The sequence below is a fragment of the Adiantum capillus-veneris genome, chromosome 18 (genome assembly GCF_014529385.1).
Source record: "Adiantum capillus-veneris isolate H3 chromosome 18, ASM1452938v2, whole genome shotgun sequence".
Classification (NCBI taxonomy): Eukaryota; Viridiplantae; Streptophyta; class Polypodiopsida; order Polypodiales; family Pteridaceae; genus Adiantum; species Adiantum capillus-veneris.
The window spans coordinates 156,232,587-156,249,462 of NC_140948.1; the positions used below are offsets into that span (position 1 = coordinate 156,232,587).

Consider the following 16,876-nt stretch of genomic DNA (forward strand, 5'->3'; position numbering starts at 1 on the left):
TCAATGGCCGACCAGGAAGATCCGCTCAAACCAAAGGTTTTCAGGCCCAAATTTTCTCACCCAAAGCATGGTTTCTCAGAGACAACTAGACACAAAGTACCTTCGTGCGAGCAACAAAAGTCTCAACATGAATATTCTTGGAAATGTTACAATTCTCTAGCAACCAACTTATTGGAAACATCAGCAACAAAAGCAACAACATGAAGCTTCCAAAGCATCTCATGTTAAAAAGCAATCAGCCATATCAAGATGGACTTACTTAGTGGCACATATATCCGACCCTAGTCGAGTACTCAGTCGTGAATGCCGCGACGTTGGACAAGTTCCCCCTCGCGAGCCATGCCCTATATTTAAGTCTTTCTTGTTTGATGGTGGTAAAGTTGAAGATTTATTAATCCTTTCTTTGTGCAAGAGTATCCTTTGGACTCCGGAGGTCTAAAAAGCAACAGCTCCCTCAACCTCCCCCTTCTCAATCGGAAGCTTTAATACCTATTGAAACAACTGAAGATTTAGAAGATTTTGGTTTTTGTGTGACAACCAACAAGTACATAACTCCTTTGGCCGTGATCCAGGCAGAAAAATTCACCGTGTCACCGTCCTTGCAGAATAAAGTCTTTGTCTCTAAACAGATACCAAATGCAGTGGTGAATGATAATTTTTCAAACGTAAAGATTCTAGTCCTTACCTTCAATGGTGCAAAGGATAAATCAATGCAAACTCTTGCATCATGACCTCCGTCGCCACAATTGAATCTTTAGACACAACTGGTTCCAATGATAAACCTTTACAGATGGGTGTACCTTCAAATACTACTCTATCCCAGTCTACGACATCCCTTTAGTAGGACTTACTATTCCAAACAAACCAATGGAATACCTTGCAAACTTCCAACCAGTGGTCATCACTCAACAGAAACTCAACTAAGTTTACCAATAGTTTCACTCGAAGCAGATAAAGATTTGGTACTTTCTCATACACAACTCGAAGCTGTGACAAAATTCCTTACAAGCCCCTATTTCGATCAGAATTGTTACCAAGTTTTAGATGTGATACTCATACTTTTGACATAGATGGGACAAGCTGCAGATATGATCAGCTTTCAGTTTGGCCAAATAGTTACGGTCGTTAACAGTGCAATGACATGGGATTTAACAGTACAAGCAAAAAGGTTTTGCAAGAAGCAAAGGTTCAGGGCAAAGGTTCCAGATAACTCAAAGATTGAAGATTTTCAAAGATTCAATGCTTTTCAAGAGTTCTATCAACATCAAAAGTCATTTCTTTAACCAAGACTCTCATTTTAAATGGGAGGGAATGCCACGATTGTGACTATGTTACGGTATTACATCTAGTCCTAGTTGCAGATACGAGTAGTGACATGCCAAGGAGGACTCCTACGCTTGGATGGTCACGACTCTTCGCTCTAGAGACATGCCTCTTTGCCAAAAGCCACACTCCTTCGACGACGGATCACACCCCTCCAACCATTGGTTGCAGCTCTTTGTCCAAAGGACATGTCTTTACGTCTAAAGTCATGTCTTATCATCATGAAACGTTTTCATTTGTGACTCTTCGTCTCCTATTAAAGGAGCCTATTGTACTTAGTTTTGAAGCATTCAATCAATCAAACATTAGTGTTCTCGTCCCTTGAGTCTCAGTTTGACCTTAAGTATGAAGTTGTAGTCTTCGACAAGCGTTAAAATCTGATACTTTTTCGGGTTTTTGCGATACCATAAGGCCCTCGCTTTCATCCCACAGCTCGACATAGCCTACTCTGGAGGACGCTACTCAGAGCACTTCAAGGTCAGGAGGGCAACATCTTATCTCAAGGGAAACGCACAAACTTGGAGGTCTACCCTACTGTTAAGAGGGGAAGCATTGACGAAGTTCTACAGTTCAAGCGACTTTTTACCTCTTCTTGGCTTACTCAGGAGTACGAACTTGACGTGATCACCGCTTGGAATCATCGCCGGATGACCAAGGAAGACACTTAGACATTCACTGCGAGAGATTTTGGGGTACTTTTCTACTGGCCTCTTCTTTCAAAAAGATCACTTTAAGCAGTAGATTGAGCGATTTTGCTGTGGCCTACCTAAAGAGGTACAGGATTATTGTTTGCTGCAGAAGTCCGAGTCCGTACAACAACTGATGGGGCATACCAAACAAGGGTTTGCAAAGCACGCAGGTACTCTTACGTATCCCAATGATCAGCTCTTGACAGCAAGGACCGCACATAATTTGAACAATGGTAACAAAAGAAGAGGAAAGTTTCAGAAAAAAGAAAACTTCAGGGCCTCAGATGTCTGCAGAACAGCGAGCTGAGTATTTCAAAGAGAGGAAGTGTTTCTATTGTGGTGAACACGGACATGTGCAGGGCCGTTGTCCTCACAAGGCACCCAGAGGACAGCCAGAGGACAAGCCAAAGAGCTCAAGAGCAGTAGACGAGCATGCATGGAAAAGGGAAAACAAAAGCAGGAGTGGTACCAGATTTTGTGGGGATCGACCTTGATTAGATAGACGAAAGTACTGAACTTTGCAGAGCATGGGGCAAAGTACAAGACGAAGAAGCCCTTATTTTCTTCGATGAAGGAGCCAAGGCAAACTTCATTTCAACCGAATTGGCGGCTCTACTTGGAATTACGCCAAATGAAATGGGACCACTGGTAGAGGCAGTTCTAGCAGCACTCAGACAGGATGTTGCTGTTGCTAAATTGGCTTTATCTAACAGGAAAATAATTCTAAATGAATTATTGGATTTGTAAGTGAGAGGGTTTTCTCGCTTGGAACACCAAGGAAAATAATTCTAAATCTATTTCTCTCTAGATCCTCTGGCTTCAGTATTAAGTGATAAATTCTATTTATCCGAGTATATTCTATATTGCTATGCGCTCCGTTTGTGACAATGGTATCAGAGCATGGTCTCCTCTCTTTCTCTGTAAAGGAGGAAGACTCTAGGAAGATACGGGAAGAAGCCATGACAAGCCAAGAGAGAAGTAAGCAGGCAGAACCCTAAGCCTTGCAGGAAAAGTTTGCAGAGTTGGGAAAAAATTACCTCTCCTCGAAGGATAAGTTGCTATTTGGAGAAAGTTGGAAGTAAGGGAATTCAATCTAACTCCTGAGATTTTGAACAAAAGACCCTCGAACTTTAAGTGAGAGGGCAGGTCTTTGATCAAAGTTAAATCTTTGAGGGATTCGAAAACTGCGTATTGCTTTTATGCACGAGGTATATAAATGTGTCACCAAGACCGATCGCTCTTGTGTGTTTATGAGAGTAGAATTGAGTTGAAACATTGCTGTTTGCGATGAATTGGTTTGCTTAACCACCGAGAAGGTCAACTATTAATCTGAGTCCACCAACAAATTACGTGCTATTCCGGGTAGGACGACAGAAATGAAGGAACCTTTTCGAGATTGCAAGCAGAGTAAAAGCTTTCGTTAAGCTTGAAGCCTAAACCAATTAATGGAAGCTATGGTAGTGCTTTTCGCACAAGTGAATGATCTTTACGAGGGAAGAAACAAGCGACGGCTACGGCCTGTGCTCGAGGAATCCAAGGATTGAAAGACTAGTTTATTTGATGAGCGGGTTTTGCTCTAAAATCGAGCCAAGGAATCATCAAGTTCAACGTCTTCACTCTAACGATCTTATGAAGGGAAGGTAATTTCCCAGGTTCACCGAAACTCTAATACAACTTAAGAATTATGTACACCTTTGGGTACATGGATAACACACAAAGATGCAGACCTATGCCAAGGAAGATCATCTACCGATTGAATTTTTTTTTGCTGAACGGAACGAGATGAACCAACTTCCTTTTCAGGAACTGGATGGGAGTTTGTTATACTCTCTTGACCGCCTTTTTGCGCGCAAGGATATTCTGATACGAGAATCTCTATTTGAGATGTGTTCGGTAGAAGGAATTTGAGTTTCTCTACGGAGAAGAGGTTTTCTGATGGTCGTTGATCATTGAGTACGCTATGTGCTTTTACCATTACAGTAGTAACTTTTGGTTGCGATATATGTTTCTCCATGAGCAGTTCAAGTAGCATTTACACGTTGCTTGGATAAATTCGAACTATTATGTTCGTAAGAATATAGTTCGCCAACTGTTTCAAAATGGTAAGAATTACCTTAACCACATATGGGAGAACATCATTGAGATCTAAAGCGGGCTCGCCCTTAAGTGGGCCGAGTTTGAACATATGTTCACAAAATGGTATAGCTAGAATTTTATCTGCCTAAGATTTTGCAAGTCATCATTGATGCTTGCAAGGTGACTCATTTTTTATGATTCTGCAAGGAAGAGATGCTAATGCGCGTCGGGAAAACACTGCTGGTGGTAATAACTTGCAAGAGGAAAAGATTGGAAAGAAGTGCCGCCGTACACTATGAATCTTCAGATTGGAACCGTTTGCCTACGTTGAGCGATGGCCCAGAAAAAGAACCTTCTTTAATGTTATCGTAGACTCTGTTTGTGAAAGAAAGACATCGAGATTAGTGCTCTATGATTTGGGTATTCCCTATGTGGGAGGACACAAGAGGTTTTATACCCTCTGGACTAACAACGCAGGATTATGCACAAGGACAGATACCTAAATTGATTTCTAGGAGGATTATTCTTCTCAAGGTTGAGAAGGCGAAAGTGAGTTAACAGATTCTCGGATTAGGAAACTTCTGATCTGTTGGAAAGACGCGAATGACGAGTTCTTACATGGCTCGTAAGTTTGATGATTGGTGAAGGATATCCTTGAGGTACTAGAGGAACGACATGAACCAGTAAGGTAAGTATTGAATTATTGAATTTTTGTTTAGTTTAATTTTTAAGTTCTCTTTTGAGAAAGGACCAGCTCAACTCACCATTGAGCAAGATTTTGAAAATTTTCCGGTTTCTCCCCGGCAAGCCTCATTTCTCTCTTAAATGTTTTAACATACACATGCATACACATTTAAGGCTAACAAGGACCCGTGACATGTTACCACTTGTTTCATTGCCCATAAACCCCATGTTACCCATCGCTTCCTGTTGACCTTCATGGTGCAAATTTGAGCATTATTTATAATGCGATACCTCTAAATGCAAATATGTTGTATGTAGGTACTATTGAAAATGCCCAAGTCTAGGTATTATGTATCCTACAGTCCACGAAGTTCCTTCTTGGCATTTTGAACTGAAATGTGTCAAGACAGTGAAAGGACGCAACACATGAAACGTTCTTGTTACTATGGTAGTACTACCACCATGTGCTGATGACACAGTCTCCTGACACACCTTTTCAGGTTTAGCTTTTTCATTCACTCATGGGTGTTGTGTATTGCATGCACCTTATATATATCATATTTGCTGATTGCCTTAACCACATACATACATGTTTAGCATGTTTAACAGGTAGGCAACTAATTCCTTAGCCATATCTTGTGGACAAGGTTTCTCTGAGTTACACAAGTCTTCAGCCGGTGAAAGATTCAGTTGATTCTGTGAGCTGATTCAATTTTTCCAAAACTTTTATTCAGGTTGGCAGCAGCCTGCCCAGCAGCCTTACCATGATACCAAGTTCCAGCCATGGCCTTCTATGCAAAATGCTCCATCTCCAACAGGTGAGAATTTCAGCTTCGAACAGATGACTTGTGAATCTAGTGAGGGTGAGTGTTTTAGCTTTTAACGGAGGGCTTTTGAATTGGGTGCATGAGGATGAGTGTTTTAGTTTTTAATGGAGGGCTTTTGAATTGGGTGAGGGTGAGTGTTTTAGCTTTTAATGGATGGCTTGATTTGAATTGGGTGAGGGTGAGTGTTTTGGCTTTTACAGAGGGCTACTTGAATTGGGTGAGGTCTAAGCGGGTCATAAAAGGGTGCCCGTGCTCTATTTCATCAGTGCTAAAAAAGATCACAGAGACAAAGAATGTGTTTTATAACAATATTTTCATATTCTGAGCTGCCTTATGATTGATCTGTCAGGTTGGCCGCAACCGGTTCAGCGGCCTGTCTATGATGCCAGGGTCCAGCTGCAGCCTCGGATGCAATCCACACAACCCCCAACAGGTTAAGAGAGAATTTTTGAATGGAGTAGTTTTTGCATTGTATGATGTCTGGGTAAGAAGATTACAGGGGCAAGACGGTTCATTTTCCGTGCTAAGATTATTTTTTGACACGGTCTTGGTTTCTCAACTTGAATTTAGGTTGGCAGCAACCTGTCCAGCAGCCTAACTATGATGCCAGGGTCCAGCCGCAACCTTCCATTCAATATACACCACCTCCAACAGGTTAAGCTTTTGAAGATAAGAGGTTTTGAGTTTTTAGCAGGTAGATAATGCAAAGGTTGAGAGGGGCAAGAAGCTTGTTTCAGCTCAGATAGTTCCATAGGTTGAGCCCTTTTTTTACCTGCTTTTACAAGTCAGTAAGAAGATAAAAGGGGCAAGGGTCTTGTTTTAGCTCAAGTAACGTCCTTTTCTGTGCTAAGAGAATTCTGACTTATGCTTGGTTCCAGACTTGAATTCAGGTTGGCAGCAACCAGTCCAGCAGCCTTACTATGATGTGAACGTCCAGCCACAGCCTTCCATACATTATACACCACCTCCATCAGGTTAAACTTTTGAAGATGAGGCATTTTGAAATGTTTTAGTAGGTAGTTAAGTAAATGTTATCATGGGCGTTCAAGAAGTTTAGTTGGGGAAGAAGCTTGTTTCAGCTTAACTAGTTCAAAGTTCAACCCCTTCTTTTTGGGAATCTTGAATCTAGGTTGGCAGCAACAAACTGTTCAGCAGCCTTATATGCAGTACACACCACCTCCAACAGGTTGAGAATACTAGCTTTCCATAAACGAATTTGATGCTTTTACCTGCTTTCTCAGTTCAGAGAGCTTGTTTTAGTTTATATCTCTTATCTTTCAAGTTGCAGCCTGGCAGCCTCCAGCAAGTCCCTTGCCTCCTCAAGCTTATTTCATGCAACAGCAGCCACCTCCAGGCTCACCTGGTAAAGTTAAACCTTTTCCTGGCGAGCAAGGTTGTTCAGCTTTATACATGATTTGCATGGGTGCTCTTAATTGACAAGATTTATGCTCCCAATTATCTTAAGAATACAGTTCTATTCAGTTATGGAGGGTGCGAACTTCACTTTCCAGATATATTCAATTCTCTCGCGATCTCTGTTCTGATTTGTTAGAGCTGTTTCCAGGTAGGCAACCGATTCATGATTTACCGGGAAAATCTGGTCAGCCTCATGGGGCATTCGCAACGGATGATTGGCGACCTCCTTCCTCTGGTGGTGCAATGCAATGGCGTCAGCAGCCTTTTGATCCTGTTCAGCCTTCTTCCGAATCACATCAAGGGCATCCTTATGGTGGTGAATTTGTTGAACCCCTGGTGGCACCACCATCGTCGGTCAATGTGAGTGGCAGTAATTATAATTGGGGTCCGGCAAGTCCAGAGTCAATTTGTGTTTCAGAACAACAACAAACAGTATCGGTACCCACTCATGGTCACAGAGGATTGGATTATGAGGGAAAGGTTGATGATTTATATAAACAGAATAAGTTAATGGAAATAGATGATATATATAGAGAGATGAAGGCTGCTCAAATTCGGGCCAGTGCAAAGACCTACGGGACAATTCTTCAATCTTACCTGCAACTAGGAAAAATGGACAAAGTGTCCATGATATATCAGGAAATGAGTGGGGTCCTTTTTGCAGGAGAGAAATATAAAGATGAAGTTGTCAAGGAGACAACTACTGCAAGAAGGGTTGAGGCTCCAACACCCCATCGAAGTGAAGGTGCTGCATCTTCCACAAAGACACCTAGGGGTGCTCAAGCTGAAGCAGAGTACGAGGAAGACAGAGAGGTCACATTCTCAAGAACTATGGAAACCCCTTCTTCTGGTACTGGGGTGAAAAGTTTTACTTCATCTGGACAACCAGAACCAAGTGTAGGGAGAGGCATGGGCAGGGGAATAAAGGTGGAGAGGCATGGATCAGAGCAAAGTGTTGGGACAGGTAGGGGTGGTGCTACATTTGGACAACCGGAACCAATCGTAGGGAGAGGAATGGGCAGGGGAATGAAGGTGGAGAGGCATGGATCAGAACCAAGAGTTGGGACAGGTAGGGGTGGTGCTGCATCTCCTGGCTCTGGTCAGGGTGCTCAATTTGAAACCAAGCATGAGGAAGATGGAGACTTCACATTTTCAAGAAACATAGGCACCCCCTCTACTTCTTCTGATACAGAGGCACAAAGTTTTACTTCATTTGGAGCAGAACGAAGTGTAGGAAGAGGTGTGGGGAGGGGAATGAAGGTGGAAACATATGGATCGGAACCAAGTGTTGGGACTGGCAGGGGCAGAGGAAAGGTGGGGAGCTTTTTCAATTTTGATCTTTCTGCAGGCGTTGGTTCTGCTGATCAAGGTGCAGCGTTTGGGAAGAAAAGCTTACAATTTGATCAGGAAAGTAAGACAGAGGTACAAGACGAATACAGCCAAACGTTTACACCTGTCATACAACATGAATGGTATGCATTTGCACCAGAAGGACTTTCTGTTGGACCAGGTTTGTGTCCTTTCCCCTGACTGCAATCCTTATTCAGGCACAAGTGTCTGGGTAAGTTTTTTTTGTTCCCAAATACTCTGAATTTTTTTACTTCGAAAGATCCAAAAGTGGCTATCGTTTTTTTTCATGCTTATAAAACATTCATAGCCATTATTGTCCTAATAAGTTTTTTTTGTTCTCTCCCAAATACTGTGAACTCCTATACAATGAAAGAGTCAGAATGGCTAGCATTTTTCTTCATGTTCATAAAATGTTTCTTCTTGTATTTGAAAAGAATGCTTGAGCATTTGAGAAGCATCAAACAGCCACATGCACTGATCCAGTTTTGATTTACATTCAGGATGTACTATAATCTGAATATTTTCTCAGCTTGTTGCGTTCGTCTGACACTTTCTTTGAAAAATTATTTTCTTCCATTGGTCAGGTGCTGGTCGAGGTCGACCGCAGTCTCCCCAAGCACGTGGTTTAGGGCTTCAGCAAGCACCACCTCTGTATTCGTTGGACTCGAGGAGTCTGCCTGATGAACCACAGTTTTCTGACCCTGAGGAGGAGCCACTTGAATCTTCGCTCTCAGCAGAAGAGGCCGAAGCAGCAGCTGAAAGGGCCATGAGGATATTGACTGAGAAAAGAGTTAACAGATACAAAAATATGTTTGAATTTGATGATCAGGTGGTGAAGAGGTCTCCTCTTGGGCTAGCACGGTCGTTGAGAGAGAGAAAACAGCCAAAGATGCCAGAAAAGGTGGAAAAGGCTGTTCGTTTAACTGGGGAAGATGAGTTGAAGGAAGCTGAGACACTGAAGGCGATGGAAGAGAATGAAACTCTGAAAGAGCTTCAACACTCATTTGACCAGTTCATGAAAACTTACGGAGAGGTGTCACTTTTGTTCTCATTTGCCCCTTTTTTCGTTTGCTTAGCAGTCACTGTCTGGTCTTTAGCATTGAAGCTTTGTAAGTGGGCTGTTTATTTTGAGTATTCAAAATATATTTTTTTGAAATTTCAATTTTTGTTTGGTTCAGATGGGTGTTGAACCTGAACATGAACTAGGAGATTTCACGAATCCGGACATAGAGGAGAAACCTTTCATGCCTTTCGAGGAGTATCTGGAAAAGGCAAAGCCAAACATTATGAAGACTGGGCTCATACGTAGTGAAAAAGAGTGGCAAGTACGGGTTTTCTTCTTCTCTGCAATCTTGTCGTGTTACTTTTTTGGTTATCTGAGCTTTCTAGGGAATTTTAAAGTCTTCTTGTTGCAAACGTGGGACTAAGCAAACGTGTGCTTCCTTTTTTCCTCATGCAAGAGGTTGGAAGATTTGTTTGCATCAAATAGACTTTCTGACATTGCATACATTGTAGGTAACTTTCAACATTGTTTCATCAGCTTGGTCAGAATTTTGAAAGTCCAATCTTTGTTTTATATGCTCTTGCTTTATATTCTTAGTGCTCTCTTGTAGAGAGAATTTGAAGGAAAAAACCCGGACAGCTAAGAATGCACAGGGCACAGGTCTATGTGTGTGTGTGTGTGTGTGTGGGGGCAGGAGTTTAAAAGTTTGATTTTTGTTTTAGGTGTTTATTCTTAGTCCTCGCTTGTAGACAGAACTTAAAAAACTTGGACGGCTATGTATGGGGTCGTCTATTCTGGTTTATGTGCGCATATGTGGTGTCTGTATGTATGTGTACATATACATACATGCATGAAAATGCATGCATACATGTGAGTGCATGTTTCGATGGCGCAAGGAGCTTGAATAGAAGATAGGTGGTGGTATTGAGGTTCTCTCTCAAATAGGGGTTGTCTGCGCTGCCTGAGTTATAATTCTAACCCCTTATTAGTTTTAGGCCCCTCGGCAATACTTTATAAGTTGGAGAGGCGGTCTTCTTCTTTTGTTTTTGCTCCTCTTGCTAGGGTTTAGGCCCCTTGGCCGGGATCTACAAGGTAGTCCGCATCTTGGGGCTTGCCACGTCAGCAGTTTGACACGGATTTTGATGCTCATTCCATGGTAATTGAGGGACCTTTTCAGACAGTGGGGTTTATTCATAGAGTTGGAGCGATCAACAGCGACAGAGACATGATCATTGTGGAGGGTTTGGGAGGCTTCTCAAGCTTGGTATTTTAGAGAGGTGGTTTGTTAGACATGGCTTGGATATGAAGAGATTACCACAATAGCAGTAGGATCTACATGTGCCGCATATATGACTTTCGCATACGGAGAGGAATGAGGTTGTTAGATGTGATGTGATGCAAGATTATGTGAGACAGACATGGGTAGACCCACTGACTCCATGGGCCACGAAGGTCAAGCTCTACTGAGCTGCTTTCTTACAGATCACAAAGCAGGGTCTCATTCTGAGACCAAGGTATATGGAGATATACATGTCACATGCGGTGAGGAGCACCATTGGCCAGCTTAGAGTATCCTCACATAGAATGGAGGTTGAGACTTCTGAGGTAGCTGGTGTGAGTTTGTAACTGGATCCATCCTGCACACATGACATGACACAAGCCATACTCACGCAAAGGCAAGTGTAGAGAGCGGACATTAGACCCACTGACTCCATGGCCCACGAGGTGAAGCTCTACTGAGCTGATTTCTTACAGATTACAAAGCAGGGTCTCATTCCGTCCAAGGTATCTGCAGATATACATGTCACATGTGGTGAGGAGCACCATTGGCCAGCTTAGAGTATCCTCACATAGAATGGAGGTTGAGAGTCGAGACTTCTGAGGCAGCTGGTGTGAGTCTATAAGGATCCATCCTGCACACATGACATGACACAAGCCATACTCACGCAAAGACAAGTGTAGAGAGTGGACATTAGGCTCACCTCACAGCCATAGAGCTAATATGGGCTCACCCCCAACAGTGGGAGCCTACAACCAATGGGCTAGCCCTTACCACAAGGGCTGATGTTCCATACCACCAAGGCCACACCGATATGAGTCTGCAGGTCGAGCTCCAAGTGTGGCACACGAGATAGCTCACAAATGAGCCTAGGGTCCTTTTTATAGGACTCCTTGACTTTCCTAACCATAGGGCCATGCTCACACTTACCCGAACATAGCTCAGACACCCATCTTGATGTTTGGGGATGTAACACTTCCTATCTTATTTTGTATTGCTGTCCTCAACAACATCCTCGGGTGATAAAAGTGGGCAAATGACTCTTTGAGTGTACTATTTCCCAAGTAGCACTTGACTCAGGTCGATGCTTCCACTTGATCAAATACTCGGGGTAATAATTTCGAGACCGCTTGACCCTTTGATCAAGAACCAATTTGGGAATGCAGAGAATGGTATTCTCCAAACTGGGGCCTCCCTGTCCCAACCGCTCCTTCAAGGGGCTAACATGGAACACATGATGGATAGTAATGTGGGAGGGAAGATTGAGTTTGTAGGAGACAACACTAATCTTCTTGATAATTTGGAATTGCCCACAATATCACGAAGATACGTTCAAGCATCGACCTGTACGAATCGTTTCAAAATCCTTCGGTACCTCAAGGTACACCCAAATCCCTTCTTGGAGATCATGAGGTTGTTGATGCTGGTTAGCATAAAAGGTAGCCCGATATTGGGTAGTCTTTATGCTTTCCTTGGTGAGCATTTCGTGCATGTCACGCAAAAAATCAGCTAGAGATTGCATCTTATGTTTTCAATAGCGATTGGTGGTATTGGCTCATAATCGTACTTAAGGATGACCGAGCTATAACTTGTGATGGAGTGCTTAGTTTTCTTTGTGGGAAAAGGGCCTTTGAATGTCCTAAGAAGAAGAAATCGGTTTGCCTTGCTTGAAAAGTAATCCACCATGAATGGAATATGTTTCCATTACCTTTCTCTTTGTAGCCAGCCGACGAACCTCCCAACGACCATTGCTCTCGGGGCTTCCTAATTCCTCTTAGACACGTTGCCAAATCTCACCAAAGCGAGGATCTTTCGGGCAACACCCTTTGAGAGATAGACAGAAATCGATCAAGATTTGAGTGAACAAAAGGACATTCACCTTCGACGTCCTACTAAGAGCATCATCACCGCGTGGTAGCGCCCTTACAATAACGTATCCCAAAGTCAACCTCTTGCATGTGCTAAACCACCTGGCCTTGCGACGTGGAAGGTGAGGCTTATCACATATATATTTCAATGAATGGTGGTCAGTCTGTAGAGGTATCAAACCATGAATAAGTGCCAACAATTCTTTCTCTGGTATGGAGTAATTTTTTGTGTCCGTGAGCTTGCGACTTTCAAATGCAACATGCCGGTCATCTTGATAGAGAAAAACAGCCATGGCATAATCACTGGCATCCGTTTGCAGCACAAAGGGCTTGCTCGTATCCACTATGTGCAACATTAGTGTAGATGTAACTTGTTGCTTCAATGCTTGAAAACATTGATCTAGCTCATTGGTCCAGTTGATAGTTGGACTAATACTTTGCTTTTTGCTTTTAACGCTCTTTAGCAATCTCGTAAAGGGTTCAACAATCTTGAAGTGCAAATTTCTCCGCACGGCATGTCATCTCGGTTGATGGAATCCACATGGATCTTGAAAAGGACGAGAAATCCTATAGTGGCCCGTGTTAAGGTGCAGCGGAATGAATGTTGTATTTTCTCAAGATTAGTGATCTTTATTGCTCAAGGTTCCTTTTAGTTCTTAGGGAAAGAGAGAGCTTTCCGTCTTGTAGAGTGCTGTGATCACGAACAACGTGAATGGATTGTGTGTGCAAGTGAATGAGACTGAGAGAAGGAGAAAGAAGAGATACGACACCCGAGAGGTTGTAAAACCCTCCTCCGAAGGCCCCACTCTCGTCGGCGAGAGTGGTCTATTCTTTGATTGCACAAAGGTGTACAATGCGTATGCAATGGACTACAACTTGGTCTATGCCGACGACGACGACGACGACGATGGCTGAAATCTGAGATCTTCTAATCGCTGAATTTCGGGACTGTTTTGGTGGCTGAAAATGACTGTTTTGGCTGCGTTTTCTTGGCTGAAAAATAAGGTTTCTTAGGGCTGAAAACTGATGGTCTTTTCGGGCTGAATGTGCTACACTTTAGGTTAATAATGCTGGTCTTAATTTGCTGCTGAAATCCAAAAACGCCAGGGGCTGAAATTGGTCCTTCTGTCGCCGAGGTTCTGCAAATGCAAAAACGCTAGGCTGATCTGTTGTGGCGTGATGACGCCGGGGCTGATCTGCTGTGCACAAATCGCCAAGGCTGATCTGATGCAAAAATGCTAGGTCTTCTGTGGAGAAAACGCTAGAGTAGTCGTGGGGGTTGGTCTTGCTGAGAAGTTGCCTGTTGAGCAAGGTGCTCCTGCTGCCTCTTCTGCCGTGGAGTGCTAACTTGGGTTTGCTGATAAATTAACTTACCCAATTTGCCCTACTGACTACCCCACTAAAGTCACTTAATAAATAAGTGAAAAACGTCAAAAATAGGGAAAATGAGATAAAGTCACTTGAAAAATTCCCAAACTGACTCTGATGGAAATGCTTATGCTTCTGCGGTGTGCAACCGTAGGATATGCATCTATGCTAAGTGACTGGGCATGCACGGTCTACGAATAGAATCACAAAGTGCCAGATCACTGCTAATCTAAACTGACTTGACTGACGGGAACCTTGCTATGGTGTAGCTTGTCCACGGACACATAGGGTTGGGATGTGTCACGTGACATCCCCTCCTTTTCAAAGTGAGGTACTGGTACCGAACTGTATGGCGTCGAGGGAGATCGCCAACAGTATCCGGAATCCGGGAAGGGACTCTTCGCCGGCCCACTCTGTTGTGTGGGTCGTGCGGTACTTGAACTTCATAAAGGTCTACAGCGCTTGCTTCTTTGGGCCGCGCCGAAAGCGACACAAAGTCTTCTGAATCTCTTTTCTTGCTTTAACTTCGTCTAGAGTCCTGCTTCTTTCATCTTTAAGAATCTCCATGGTTGAAAATTCCTGAAACCATCTGCAACACAAAACCATGAACATACCCATTCCATGTAAAGTGAAGGAAAAAAATCCTGTCTTCTCTAAAGACCGTGTATGCAATGTAGACGAACATAGAGACGAAGTGACAAACTGTTCATCCAACACATGCAAAGAATGTGATCGAATCTTTTCTGTGTGATCGAAATCAATCAACTATGGCAAATCACAATGGAAATGCCCATGCTTGGTGCTCATACTATCATGTGCTCTTTCGGAAACTGTGTCATGCCAAGGAAGAGACATGGAATGCGACTTCAACTTTTCAGCTTTTTATGAACAATCCGCATACATTCGTGCTCATCCATGAGAGAAACGTGGTCAACATACAATATGTCATGCCTAGGAAAAGGGATCACATAACGATGTTGACTAAAATATAGGAAACCTTCACGAATGAAACACTCAAACAATGCGTGCGTACCAATCATGCGAACACATAATACTTTCTGTGATGGTTCTTTGGACCAAGGCTCGAGAGCGAAGATCGCTTCTTCGGGATCTATCGGATCTTCTTGTGGGGGTTCTTTGGACCTCGACTCGAAAGCCAAGATCAATTCTTGGTGATTGATCGAATCTACAACGAGGTTAGCTTCGCTAGGAAAAGCATCAACTAAAACATCATCCTTGTGAACAATCACATCATCTTCATGCAACTCTTCATACTTGTGAGAAATCACATCTTGATCATGCAAATTATCATGCTTATCTTTGTCATCCAAATCATCATGCTCATCATTGGCATCCAAATCATCATGCTTATCATTATGCTTCAAATCGTCATGCAAGTCATTGTCAATCAAATCATCATGCTTCGCATAATCATGCAAATCCTGTGTATCCTGCTTTGGAGAAGGAGAGACTGAGAGAGTCTCCTTTTCGTGATTCTGTGCAAAGTACGCCTCTACTTGAGAAAAAAGTCGCAACATCTCTTTGTTTTGTCGGTCGCTCTGTTCTCGCGATAAAATTCTGCTTGTCTTGCTTGGTTCTTTGCGTGTCTGCGTTCCATTTCTGCTTTTCTTTCTTTGAATTCACGATCCAATGTGGCTTGTCCTTCTTTGGCTTCCAAGCGTGCTTGCTCGTGCTCACGCGCTATGGCTGCCATCCTTACGGCATCTTGCTTTGCGTTGTAAATCCTGTTCCATAAACAACAGCTTCAACTCTTCCTTGGGAATTAATGCAATCGGTGTCGTAGATGGGGAAGGGTCGGAAAAACCTCCTTGTGGGGAAAATTCTTCTTCGCCTCTCTCATGCTCATCACTTCCAAGCAAAATATCCATTCCGCTTCCGAGTGATGATCATCTGCAGTCGTAGGTTCTTGTGGGTTCTTAAGTTCACGAGGAACTTGGGTTCTTGCGGGTCTTGGGGTTCTTGAGGTCCTTGATTCGTGAGAATCTTGGGTTCTTGAGGTTTTCTTTCGCTTGCAAATCGCATTGAGAAGGATCTTCTCTTCACCCGAGTTCTACTCCTTTCTGCGGGTGCACCCCTTGGCGGCCTTGCGCTCACACCAAGGTTGCTTTTTCCCACCTCACGTCGATTGGCCGGCCGCTAAGTGCACGGTCCGCTCTCAATGAGTGAAAAGAGACACAAGGGGAGGTTGGACAAGCCCTTCTTTCTTGGGATTCCTGTCACTCTTCAACAAAACACAATTAGGAATCGCCACGCCCAAGCGAACTTGGGTTCGTGCAATCACAACCAGCAAAAAAAATTTCTTGTGGTTCTTTTCTTGAGTAATGCAGAACACTTCCAAAGCTCTGATACCAATGTTAGGTGCAACGGAATGAATGTTGTATTTTCTCAAGATTAGTGATCTTTATTGCTCAAGGTTCCTTTTAGTTCTTAGGGAAAGAGAGAGCTTTCCGTCTTGTAGAGTGCTGTGATCACGAACAACGTGAATGGATTGTGTGTGCAAGTGAATGAGACTGAGAGAAGGAGAGAGAAGAGATACGACACCCGAGAGGTTGTAAAACCCTCCTCCAAAGGCCCCACTCGTGTCGGCGAGAGTGGTCTATTCTTTGATTGCACAAAGGTGTACAATGTGTATGCAATGGACTATGCAACTTGGTCTATGCCGACGACGACGACGACGACGACGACGACGACGGCTGAAATCTGAGATCTTCTAATCGCTGAATTTCGGGACTGTTTTGGTGGCTGAAAATGACTGTTTTGACTGCATTTTCTTGGCTGAAAAATAAGGTTTCTTAGGGCTGAAAACTGATGGTCTTTACGGGCTGAATGTGCTACACTTTAGGTGAATAATGCCGGTCTTAATTTGCTGCTGAAATCCAAAAACGCCAGGGGCTGAAATTGGTCCTTCTGTCGCTGGGGTTCTGCAAATGCAAAAACGCTAGGCTGATCTGTTGTGTCGTGATGACGCCGGG

General features: G+C 43.3%; 1 protein-coding gene across 8 annotated transcripts in view; it reads left to right on the plus strand.

Annotated features, from left to right (window-relative positions):
* Positions 1-16,876, plus strand: part of LOC147436689 (uncharacterized) — a 154,732-nt gene that overhangs the window by 109,904 nt on the left and 27,952 nt on the right. For 7 of the 8 annotated variants that reach the window (XR_015185203.1, XM_086489504.1, XM_086489505.1 and 4 more), the window contains 9 exons: positions 5,507-5,590; positions 5,949-6,032; positions 6,170-6,253; positions 6,478-6,573; positions 6,729-6,785; positions 6,888-6,962; positions 7,164-8,525; positions 8,950-9,398; positions 9,544-9,690. Coding sequence is in view for 7 of the 8 variants with exons in the window: in XM_086489504.1 (XP_086345630.1) it covers positions 5,507-5,590; positions 5,949-6,032; positions 6,170-6,253; positions 6,478-6,573; positions 6,729-6,785; positions 6,888-6,962; positions 7,164-8,525; positions 8,950-9,398; positions 9,544-9,690 (2,438 nt within the window). In the remaining variant the exon portion in view is untranslated. The remainder of the gene's footprint in view (positions 1-5,506; positions 5,591-5,948; positions 6,033-6,169; positions 6,254-6,477; positions 6,574-6,728; positions 6,786-6,887; positions 6,963-7,163; positions 8,526-8,949; positions 9,399-9,543; positions 9,691-16,876) is intronic. The other variant, XM_086489503.1, reaches the window with a different exon arrangement.